The sequence below is a fragment of the Taeniopygia guttata genome, chromosome 3, assembly GCF_048771995.1.
Source record: "Taeniopygia guttata chromosome 3, bTaeGut7.mat, whole genome shotgun sequence".
NCBI classification, from domain to species: domain Eukaryota; kingdom Metazoa; phylum Chordata; class Aves; order Passeriformes; family Estrildidae; genus Taeniopygia; species Taeniopygia guttata.
The window spans coordinates 91,862,876-91,876,015 of record NC_133027.1 but is presented as its reverse complement, the minus strand read 5'-3'; the positions used below and the strand labels follow the sequence as shown (position 1 = coordinate 91,876,015).

The 13,140-nt window shown below is 38.0% G+C and overlaps 1 protein-coding gene across 5 annotated transcripts in view; it reads right to left on the bottom strand.

Moving 5' to 3' along the window:
* SLX4IP (SLX4 interacting protein) overlaps positions 1-13,140 on the bottom strand; it is a 70,042-nt gene that overhangs the window by 21,108 nt on the left and 35,794 nt on the right. For all 5 annotated transcript variants that reach the window (XM_041715363.2, XM_030268815.4, XM_072927416.1 and 2 more), the window contains one exon: positions 11,543-11,666. In XM_041715363.2, the coding sequence (XP_041571297.2) occupies positions 11,543-11,666 (124 nt within the window). The remainder of the gene's footprint in view (positions 1-11,542; positions 11,667-13,140) is intronic.

Genomic DNA, 13,140 nt, shown 5'->3' with positions numbered 1-13,140 from the left:
CTCTTATGGACCATTCAGCTGGGAGCCTGGGAAAATGCCTCTGAGCTGCTGAGTTATCTGGAGCAGCCTGGCAGGTGTTCACTCCCCAGCACCACCTGGCACCTGCCTGGCTCCCTGCTTCACTTCAGGCTTGTCCAAAGCCACAGCACAAGCCTAAGGCCAACTGCCCCCAAAACATTTCCACGTCTGACAGGCACCCATTTCTCATAATATGGTCTTTTTATATCATACCTATTTTCTCTCCCAGTCTAGTCACTTTACATTTCTGAAAGGTAGTTGTGGATTAGGACTGACTCTGCTTTTGGAAAGTAACAACAAAGTAAATCATTGCAACACACATTAAAAATAAAAGAGGATAGATTTCTAATGTTACAATGTGAAAGCAAATACACGGGTGCATTAGACTTTCTGAAACACTAAATTGTACATTAAAAAAATCTACACTTAGCTCATGCTTGATTAATTTTTCCACACAGATTAGGCTATACCAGTAATAATGTTTACAGTATATAAAGCTTTTCATCTTCAAAGTGCTCTACAGACATATTATTACACTGCTTTTTAGCACTCATATTTCTCCACTTAAAATTATTCGTCACAGAATCAAAAGTCCTGATCATTTGTAAACAAAACAAAAAAGAAACATTTCATTCTAAACCTACTGTTAACTGTGTAGCTTTCCTTCCCAAAAATGCCCAACTCCATACCACGTGCTGCAGAGTAGGCTGCCATTTCTAGCTTAGAAGAGATTCAAATGAAATATTGGCATTTAAGTTTAAAGCCAAGTCTAAGACAGGGACAGCAGATGCACAACATCACATACAAAAAAGCTGCTGAGATTTCCAAAGCCTTATCTGGAATCCACTTCATATTTTTTAAAACAAGAAGCATCTTCCCCCAGTTCAAAGTTTTATACAACAAAGAATGAGCTTCAAAACAACTGAAACATGTCAGGATGGCATCCATTCTTTCCATACAGTCTCCCTTCAGCTCAAAGAAGGCAGAAGAAACTTCCCTGCCATCAGAACCTGGAAGCCTAGACACAGCCCACTGTCCAAACCATTCAGAGTATGAGCCACAAAGAGAAATCCTACAGCACAGTTGTAGGGCTGTCCTCCAGCAGGAGAGGTGTGGAATTCACTGCAAAATCAGAACTATCCTGGCCAAACTTCATCCAGGATAAGGCATTTCTTAGGCTGGCTGTCAGTGCTGCTCTGGAGTAAAAAATAAGGAAAAGCACATCTGAGACCATCTGGTTGCAAGATGAGTAATGCCTCTGATGGAGGTCCTGGGAACACACCAGCTCTGAAGCAAAAAGACCATCTTCCCTGCACTAATACTTAAGGATGGAGAGGAAGGCTGATCCATTCCTGGAAAATCTATACCCATCCATAATATATGAGCAGTAACAGTCAGCAGCACCTGCCAAGGCATTCAAGCAGATAGATGTAGAGCAGTAGATTTGATGACCAGCACACCTTTACCACAGACAAATATTTTCTAATAACACATGAGATTTCACTTCACACTTTTGTTGATCTCAGACTCAATAACCACATTATTAATTACACATGACAGGCATGAACTGAAAGCTATTTAGGAATGCTCCCTGTTTTGAACATCTAAACTGTATTCCAGAGAAAGCCACGTGCCTGGACTTCTTTAACCACTGGAATGAGCACAATAACCAAGAGAAAGGCTGAGAAAGGCATCTGTTGCTACCAGCCAAAAGGCAGAGGGAGCTGGAACACAAACCCTGTGGTAAACACTGTCTGACAAGTCAGCAGCCCAGGAGAAGCCCAAGTCTCTTCCAAGTGCCTGGACTATGATGGGGTTCAGTTCAAATGACTGAGACATCAGGACAAGTACATCCCACAGACTAGCTAGACACAGCTCTCCCCAAATGGCCCAACCACTCACATCACTGAACTCCCCACAGTGATAAAGGAAGGCAGATTCTGGTTCAAATGAGACACAGACACTGTGGTGGACCCAACTTTGACTCACAGTGCTAGGGAATGCATAATACAGCATGTGCCTCTTTGTACACAAAGTATGTCCTTTCAGCCTGGCTCTGTGGTTTTTCCTTGAAGAAATTCATGAGCTGCAGGAAATTTTTTTTACGCCATTAAGTAGTTGAAATAGATGATTTTGTATTTTAAGGGTGAGGGATTTCTACAAAACAAAGCTTCTTCAAGCACAAAAACTCAACCAAAATGTGGAAATTAGTATCTTGGAATTTATCAGACATGACTGGTTCCCCTTAGTGTTCATTAGAACAGCAAAATCACTGGTGCCAATATTAGGACACTGAAAGATTTTCAAATAAAGTCAATTAAACCTTTCACAAGTCTATAGGCACAATTTTTTTTCTCTCTGTCAAGAGGAAATAACTTCTGCAAAATTTTCACCCCCAAGAGGAAAGGGGTTTAACCCTAGAGCTCCCACAGCTGCCAAGACTTTCATCTTCCACCAATAACAAGGTCTCTAGGCAAGGGTCACTAAAAATGTCAGGAATATATTGTATCACAGGGCTACAATACCTCTGGGCTTGGTGAAAGCCCAACACTGCCACTGCAGACATGATGGGAGAGAACGAGAGGGAAAGACCAACCTGGAGCAAGTATATTCAGCAGAACTTTAAAAAGGAACTTTAAACGTGAAAACATAGTTTCTTCAAAGGTGATCTTGATATATAGCAATAATTTTTTTTTTTTTTTTTTTTTTTTTTTTTGAGAATTCCTGTTAGGCTATCCCAGTGGAGCTAAGAGGTAAATGTTGATAGTCAACTCCTTTCCTACCCTAACATCTAGAGGACACTTCAAAAGAATGTGAGTTCTAAGAGACATGTATGGACTTGAACCTGCAGTTTCATGCTGTTGTCTGAATAAAGCAAGTCGTGCCAGAGGTTCACAGGTTTTTGTCTTTTCACACAACAGACTCTTGTTAGATTTGCAACAACACAGAACAGAAGGAAATTCTGGGGCGTAGCAAATAGGTGGAAAGTACCACAATAGAGCCTTCTGTATTTTCTCTTTTTAAATGCTGGCAAACTGACCTTAACTAAATCAGCTGCTGAAAGGCTCTATTTCTAAGTAAGTCTGGATGTCCTTTGGCTCTCACAATCTCTGATGCAAAGAGGATGCCAGTAAAAGAGACCAAGAACAACCATGATTGGGAGCATCTGCCCAGTGCCACAAGCTCAGCTCTGGCGCAAAGATCTGGAGACTGACTGCAAATGGTTTGTATAAAACCAATCATTTTAGCTCAGTCAAGAACATGGTGTTATAAGGGACCACCTGAATGGCACAGCTCAGCAGCCATCTTTTCTTACATCACCTTAACAGATGGCAAGTGAAAAAAAAAAACAAAAACAAAGTACACAGAACACCCTCTTCCTCAAAACTAAATAGCAAATTTAAGGTCTTTTATGCAAAAGACCAAACTCCACAATCCTATCTTTTGCCATGGCAAGAAAACAGCAGACAAAAGACAGGCATTGCCCATATTCTACGGCCCATATATGTACACATAAAAACCCCCACAAACCGAAATATCTTAATTAAAGGAATAAGAGAAAGATACTCAGTAAAAAAACACAAAACTATCATCTACTATTCTCTCTAAAGTAAGTTTTGGCATTTAAGCATGGATTTGTACAGTGAATACGGGATGTTTCTCCCTGAATATGTGTAATTTGCTGTGCATTAGAACATCTCTGATCTGTCTGAAGTTCATCATACATCAAGTTCTAAGTCCACAACACAGCCACAATTATACTGAACTTTCTTCCTCCCATTTTCAAGGAGTCTTTATTATTTACTATACTACTAAATTTTTATTTAATTATCTCTCCTTTTTTTACTAAATTAAGGCATGGGCACTGCAAAGCTTTGTGGGGTTAGTTTTCTTTGTGGTGTGCCACTGTGCCTTTGTAGTCCACAGAAATACTTTGTGTGTAGTAACCACAACATACCTGGTACTCAGGGGTGAATCAAACATCTAGAACTGCTCTCACTAAACTACTAACATAGAGAAAAGAGGCATAATTTTTCTCAGGAATTGGCCCTCCATCTGTATCTGGACAGATTCCCATGAAGGCTTATAAAAATTTTCCAAATATGAATAAACCCACAAAAATGTTTGCAATTTTAAAAGCTGTAATTTCTACCTTGGTCATATGATAATGAAACTTAAGAACAAAGGAGAGTATTATTGTGTAATATGGTAGCATGGAAAGTTTAAAAGAAATTCCACTCATATTTAACAGTGAAATTATACCCCAAATTACTTCCAGTTAAAATGAAAATATAAAGGACTTCAATGCTCAATACATAGCTATAACAATTTTTTTTTTTCTTAAAATATCATGATGATTTTTCTTTTGCTGGTGATTGCTTGCAGATTTTTACTGAGACTTTAAGGTAAGGCAAGGGTTAAAGATGTATAAAAGAGATTTTCTCACAGTTTAAAGAGAGCGAAACAACACATTTAGGAAGCCAGACAGCTAAAAGGTCAAAGCATTACACTTCCAGGTCAAACTTCTGGTTGCAATTAAGCAAATTCCTCTGAACATTTCTAGGGAAATCACATTTCTTTTAGGTTTTATTTCAAATCCCTATTCTTTCTTGCTTACATTTTAACCAAAACAATATTGTTCTCTTTAGAAACATTTAATAAAGAGCAGTTTTTTTTAAAAAAAAGGAACTCAATAGTTAATTTCAAAGTAACAATCCTTTTTTTGTAAATCTCATTTAATGCACAGTTGAACTAAAGGCAAAATAAGCTATTAAACCTAGTTAATTTTTAGAATCAAAACATTTAAACAAAAACAGTGAGCACTCAAAAACCCCAAACCTATCTGCCACCTCTTCCAGCTGTGCCTAGTGCTAAAACAAGTCCATGAGCTGGACACTGAGAATCCATCCTCTGTATTCCTGGTTCCAAGGGATTGGAGAAGCTGTAAAACCTGCAGAGAGCACACACGAAGAGCACCTCCAAGAGGAAAAGATGCGGCAAAGAAGAGTAAGGCAGTCAAGTAAGAAATACTGCTTAGGGATAGGTTTTCAAATTGGCTTCATGTGCCCTCCAAAAATGCTGAATTCCCACTCGGAACAAGCATGCCAAGGGCTCTTTCCAAGGGTACGTTCCCTGGCCTACATGAGAGTCACTTTGATATTCTCAGGTGAGAATCAAATCAGAAATTAAAGGTGGGGTTCATCTTGCCTGACTTGAAACACCTGCATCAAACTAGTACCCTAAACTTCATTTTTAACTGATAGAGATAAATTACCTGTTAACTTCCAGCCAACTCTGAGAAACTGAGACACACCACTTTGTAAAGACACATGATTAATGGATGCTGATTTTTTGTTTAACTGTAGAAAGAAAACTCCAAAGATAAACTTTAAATTTGCATTAATGTATGTGTCATTGCATAAACTGAGTACTAAAAGCAAAATCACTCTGCAGAAATATTTGGATGATAAAGGAAGACCTTTATAGCTCATATAGATATGTAAGAGTAGCTGTTTGTGCATGCAAACACTTTTTTGCACACACACATAACTAGGATTCATTTCCATTATATTTTTTCTTTTCATAAAATGAAAAAAGTCATATGGGAAGAGACAAACAAATGGAAATAAGATGAAACCAAGAGAAAGTGATACAATGCATTAAGGCAGAGAGTATTTTAAGAGTAGAGGTCAAGACTGTTTTCAAAACCAACACCAAATTCTTCCTTTTTACATGAATACACCAAATTAAACAACTGTCCTATTGGTTTTTTTCAATCCAATTCTACCTATATAAAACATTTTATTAAGGACATCTTTAAAATAAGTACAACATTTTATTTCTTACCCAAGACCATAAATAATTTAATGAGGAGCTGCCACCAGGGAAGAAGTAAAATATGGAGAACATGTTCAACCCAGCTGATGCTGGAGCTGCAAATATCCCATGTAAGACAGGGAGAGCCATTGCTGAGGCCTCTGCCAGTATCAGCGTCACCACAGATCCTTCTCAAGGCAGATACTTCAGTCCAGGCAGTGCAGAAGCTCCTCACAGCCTCTGACACCCACTGACTCTGACTGAATGAGGTCTCCTTTTCAGAGGGGCACAATGGTAAGAAGGCCACAAAGAAGAAGACCAAAGACCTACCTTGGCTGTGAAATGCCTACAAGGGGACCCTAAAATACAAGAGCCAAGTGCACTTAGTTACTTCCCTGATACTCTGTCAGGCTCCAAGCCCTCTCAGCTCAGGCCTTTGGTGAAACAGAGGAGATTCTGCCCCCTCCCTGGAATACTCTCCCACGTTGCCGTGGCTGAAGCACAACCTTTTATCATATCTGTTATCCTTTGGCAAAGAGTTCCACAGCTCTCATAACTACCACAGCATTTCCATTCATTTGATACGCCCTTATTCTCAAACTGGAAGAGAATGAGACAAGAAATTATTTCATAGATCTTGGTTGTATTCCCCATAATTGATATATTTTCCAGGCTGAAGAGTCCAGGCACACTTAACTGTTCCTTGTATTGGATTTCCTCATCTTAGATCATCTCTGTTGCCCTTCTTGGCATTTTTCCCAACTCTATTGTATTACAATCTAAGGTAAGATAGGAAAAAAAAATCACAAATAAAGAAAACACCCCAAGAGTGTGTAAGTACAGACATTTCTTTTGTTCTTGTCAAATACCCATTACCTTTAGAAAAGAACAAAATGACAAAAAAAAAGAGTTCAGATATATAACCTTGATCTTATAGAAGAATGCTTTGGTTAAAAAAGATACCCTTATTCCCCATTATCTGGTTGTAAAAAATGTGAGGTGGGGGGAGGGAAGCAATCTAAAGCAAAACCAGGAAATATTAAGTATAAAACACTTAAATCAAAACATTTTTCATAAGTTATTGCATAAGTTACTGCATACTTCAGGGACCTCTGTTGTCACAGACAATGAATCTAAGTTTAAAGTTCACACAGATCTGCAGGACTTGGCCACAAATCATAAATGAGTCCATTGCAGAGAGCTGCAATGTAATTCTTTTGAGGGACAGATATTACAATGTGCAACTCCAAATCTCAAGTTCATTGGAAAGATTCCTACCCAGACCCCTATGGCAGCACCCATCAAAGTGTTGTAGAGTTGCTGTTCAAGCAAGGCAAATGAAAAGATTCTAGTTCAAAGCCAACCAAACAGTTTCACAGCAGAGGAGCGCGAGTTAACAGCTGGGAGGGTGGGAATGAATCAGTTTTGCTGTTACAGGACTACAATGTGGGACATAGCCTACAAGTATTTCACACAATTCATTTCCTACAGCAACTCCTAAAGCAAACTGGGCAGTCTGAAAAGGGCGTTTCCCTTAAAAACATCATCATGTTCAAATTAAAATGCAAGGCCAAAAGAGTTAGGAATATTTACCATCATGATTTATTGTATATTTTTTTTGTGTGTGCTTGCAGGAGCCAAAAAATGGTTTCATAAGCAAGAAAAATGTATTTTCTTATGAAATTGCATCTTATGCATTTTTCTTTATACTAAATTAGACATGAACTTTGACTCCAGATCTTTTTAAGGCTGCACTACTCGTAACAGCTCTTGTACTTCTTCCAGGTTCTCATTTTAGTAAGCTTATAAGAAGCTAATATCTGAGAATTTCAAGTCTGAGACTTCTACCTGTTAATAGAGTACAGTCACATTTGCAAAAAGCAACTGGGTGAAAAGATGGACTCATGATCACAGTAAGCCCCATTTCATGAGAGGAGAAAGTTAAAAATACATTAAAAAGTACACAGAGTCCCAGGGAAAGCAGATAAAATCAAGCTGGGAGCTCACTGTGCCATGTGACAGCATGCTCTCTAATTATTTTCACTGTAGAAGAGACTGTACAATAAAAAGATCTGAAATCAGAGCAAAAATGTCCCACCCTCAAGCCAAGAGAAACAGCAAGGATGCTAGGGAAGGAATGAGAGTAAATCTGAAAATTACTCGTAGGAAAAACATAGTTAACTTTTTCCTCCCTCAACAGGGGGAAGAAAGTCAGTTCACAATATACCTTCTTCCTTCCTTCCATTTCTAACAGCCACACTTTTTTTCACTTCTCCTTATTGTTTCCTCTATGCCCATGTAAACCTCACCTTCTTCCTTATTGTTTTCAATTTTCCCTTTGCCATTTCTCCTGTATTTAATCCTTCTACTCAGACCTCTGTAATCTCCTCTTCATTCTCACTGCTCTTGATCAAAACCAGACACTTTCTATGGAACATGAAACTTCAAATAATGCAATCACAAGCCATACCTGGCTGATGAACTTCTTGCATGATTTTGGCCATGCAGATTAGGTGCAGGCAAAATTCAGCCTTTGAAAATCAACCCCATTTTAAATTTCTCTTTAAAAAAATAAAATAAACTGAAGTCAAACACATTTGGACATTAATTAAACACAAGAAACAGAGAGTTTATACCAAAGCCTATGTCCAAAGACGAAATTAAAGCTTACTTTGGCAAATTGTTCATACTGGCCATTTGGGAAGGGTGTGGAAATTGTTCAGACAGAAGGAAGAATAGGAAGAACTTGCTTGTCTTGGCTACTTTCTCTCATTTTTCCAGTCTTTCCTTCTTTCTTTCTTCTCCTGTGTGTAACACCCACAGATTTCCTAATGAGCTGGTATGAGACCCACCGCACACTGCAGTGTGGGTGTAACTCAAATGGAAAAGAAACGTAAATTAACAAGTAACTTGTATGGATATTTGCATTAAGTGTCACAAAAAATGAAAGGTAGTGTCACGATTAATATTAAACATAATATAATGTTAATACTAAAAACAAGCTGTGATAGGTGAAAATTTTCTCTTCAAATTGTTATAGTAGTAAGGAAGTAGAAGACTCAACAACTCTTAAGGTAGCTTGGCTTCTAGTTCTGAAATGAAACCTAATACAACATGCCATGACATTAAAGGTAGTCTAAAATTCTATTAATACTAATCTAATAATTATATTTTTAAGAAATTTTGAATAAATCCTGTAGTGTGTACAGCAAACTAGTTAAAATTGACTTGAAACGATGCAACTACACCCAGGGGTGGACTGCTGACCTGAAGCACTGGAAAGAGTAAGCAAGCAGTTAACAATCCTGTGAAGGATCCCTCTGTAGATACACACCTCCCTACAAGAGCAGGGGATTTACAGCAGTGCAACTCCACACTGACTTGAATAACTTGGAGCAAAAGAAACCACACAGAGCTTGAAGAACTCAGAAATTCTTCCTAAGCTCCAAACACAGCAAGAGCTGCCCATGGAGCACACTGGAGTCCTGCATTCCTTTGTGTGGTACAAAACCCTGCCAGCCAAGCAGTGGCCTGCAATGTGGCACTTCATCTGTGTGAACAACACAAACCCATCTCCCTGCAGCCTACAAACAGAAGCTGTGATCCCAGAGAGGAGTGCACAACACAAGAGGTAGCTGGTACAGCCCCCTGGCCCTGTGGCTCACCTCAAAAGGTCAGTCCTTGGAGGCAGGGCCCGTTGCCCCAGTGAACACCCACCTATTCTGTTATTTCCTTCCCAGGTAAGAACAGACTCCAATGGAACTTGAAGAAACTTGATTCTTGGGCTTGAACAAAGCACTCCTTTCTTACAAATTACAGCCTTGAGCAAAGCAGGCTGAGAGAAAAAGAAAGAGTTGGCTTTGGAAGTGAAGCTGAACATGAATGTTCGTTATCACAGCCTGTTTTCTTCCTTTAGTTCTTTATTATTAATTAATGACGGTGAGATTTAACTGCAGAAAACTGATGAAACAGTCATTCTGCCTCATCCAAAGTAAATATCCTTTAATCCAAAACTGTCACTGATATTACTGATGACCTCCTCAAACCCTGCCTTTTAATTTTCAGGAAACAAGGGGAAGAGTGAAGCAGAAGATCAGCTCCCAACCCCGAGACAGCATACCAGTATTTTTACTGGAAAGTTCATGATATGAAAGAAAAAAGAAGACCCTAAATTCTAACAAACACACTTAAATTAGTGTTCCATCTACCCACATATACAAAAACAACTATTATGTCTGGCAGTCTTACCTTATAAAATATTTTTTTTTTCAAAATCTACTTTTTACTGAGGCAGGAAACTTTAAAAAATAAGTAATAAAAAGCATCTCTTCATAAAAGAAAACACAGAAAAATCTGAACAAATCTTAAAAATTCCAATCTCACCATCTCTCACCAATCTCACACACAATCAGAAAAGTACAGAGGTCTGAAAGTTCATGTGCTTGACAAACAAGAATAATATTTTAAAGGGATAAAATGTAGGTACTACTTGCAAGGAAGAAACAGGTTTGGAAATCCATTAGTGGCCTGAAGCACTTCTTACTTATTTGGTATTGTGTTCTTGAGAGGTGGGAAAAAGCCCACGTCATGGCAGAAGAACCTGGCTGCCACATATGCCTAAAATTTTGCAATAATAAGCCAATCATACAGTATATAACCTGTGTTTTATCATTATTATTGACAAGAGCATGTAAAGCTCCAACCACCAACCAGCATTCTATAGGAATACACCTTTTGCAACAATGGAAAGCATTTTAAGAGGCAATGAACTTGTTCCCAATTGAAACTATTCACATAATACATGTTGAATTGTAAAATTTATGAGCATAGTGATGATCTAATGTAAGTATGTAATCACATGCATTGCAGAAGCCATACTCCAGTAGAGATCTCTCCTGTATTTAAGGAAATGTGACAAAACATGGCCAGCACAGAGCTTTACTACTGCAGCTCATCTTTTCTGAGATGAGTTTATAACCTGCTCCAGGCTAGTAACAAACACCAGTAATTTTTTGCCTAAGAACTATTTAAAGATAAATTGCTGGTATAAGACCAACAGATAAATCTATCAATTGTAAATCCCAGCATTATGCCAACAATTAAATGGTACTAAACAAAAACTGGCAGCCATTGAGCCCCAAAGCTGATCTAACAGTAAGGCCCAAGCTACAGAGATCATGATCTTTAGTTTAAAATGTGGATGTACTGAAATAGCACCCACTGGCCTCAACACCTTCACACACACAAAAAATGTGTTCATCATATCACATCAACATTTTAAGACTGAACAGCCTGTCAAAAGTAAAAGGAGAATTAAAGATATTATCTATTTAAAATTCTAAACTAAATGGGTGAGTAGAAAGGAGATTTAAGAAACCACCAAGATTTCAATCAATTTTGCAGGACCAAGGATTGTGTAAGTTGGTTTTTGTTTTTGTTTTTGTTATTGTTGTTGGGTTGTTTTTTTTTTTTTTTTTTTAGTTCTAATGATAGGCTCTCGGACTAATAGTACCAGCATTATGTTCACTTTTAAGCAACACAGAAAATTAAAATCTACTTAATTTTTTCACTAACATAGCTGAACTAATTCCAGACCAAAACATCAACTATTTCAGGCCTTCCTGATGGCAAATTTTTCACAGAAAAAACAAAGAACAGTATTTTCCACAACACTTTATTGCACACTAAGTTAAATAATTTCTTTTACCAGTGAGAAACAAAGGCCCAGATGATCCCTGTTCCATGGTTTTCCACTGGCCACGTTGTTTAGGTGCCTCCAAGTAGCGTTTGACCCTTGAAGCAACAACTTCTTCTAGCAGCTTGCAGACCTCCTGAAAAAGAAACCACTGGCCTGGTTTGATCTAAATTTACAGAAATGCCCACAGGCACACAGCAGAAACCAATACAAAATTACCCCCTCTCCCATTAAAAGGAAAAACACTGAGAGGAGAAGCACATGAATTAGGAAATGGAAGGGAACAAGGAGGGGAATCAATTTTTCTAAAGAACAAAAGAGGAAGTACATTATGAAATTCTTACTTGGCAGATGAAATACATTATATTTTTAAAATCAGAAATTAGTTTCATATGCATGCAAAGTAGGAAAAAATACATGTTAAAAATATATCACAACATTAGGTATTTAGGCAAAATTTTACTAAAAATCCTCTCAGGAATTGTCAACACACTTTCTCTGCAATAATCCTTATAAACCACAACAGATATTTTGCTCCAATTCTGAGTAATTTGGGGGAGAGGGGGGCATTGGGGGGGTGGATAAGACTGAGGTCACAGCAACTTAATTGCTCTAATTAATTTAGATTTTTCTGCTCCCAAACATAACTGTTCATATCTTTCATACTTTCTTCAACAAAGCACAATAAAACCACATACAACTCAGGAAGAACAAAACCTTCTGCCAAAATTACCCAGAAAAAAAAAAATACTTGGAGTAAAAAGCAAAAATTCATCTCTTGAATACCAGAATAAGTTTTAAGCTTAACAAACACACACATATTTGAGACTTTTCCCTCAGTATTCTCATTTTCCATTGTTCATAACTATGTGCTCACAGCAATAGTGGCACACAAAATATAATTTTACCTCTATAATGTGTTAGGGTAATAGATAAAATTATGTAAGTAATAGCTAAACTATCTTGCCTTGGAATTTCCTTTTGATTAATGTAGAAAGTGCCCAGAACAACAAATTTTTAATGCATTACTCTAAATGAAAGCAGGGCATATACATTAGTCAGTCACAACCAATATTTTCTCTTTACAGTAAGAAATAATCCGTTTTCCTTTCTGCTTGTAGAGCACAATTATAAATTCCTGTATTTGCTTATCCTTCTGTTTATCTCATTAAAGTGCTCCCATTACACATTCCTTCATGGCCCTGTGTTGGGGTTAGAACGAGAAGGTCTCGAAAGCAGCAGAAACATGGTGTGTCTTTGGTTCCTTCTGCAGCAATAAACATTACCTTGCACTTCCTTCATTTACATGGAACATATTTTACTTGTTAGCCTTATGGAAACATGATTTAAACAGTTCCCCACAAAGAACTATGTAGACCTCAGAGAGTAAAGATGGAACTTTCACTTTGCCATTCCAGGGAAAAAGGGGTATGAAAGAAAGGATAGGGAAATTGGAAGGGCAGAAAGAAAGAAGGGAAAAAATTGCCGCCTCTCCCAGCAATCCCAAGAATCCTCACACCCAACTGGCCACAGCAGTGTGCCATGGTGGTCATTCCAACACCCAGCTGTATTTCCTCACACCAGGACCATGCTTTGGGCACTGGTGCTGT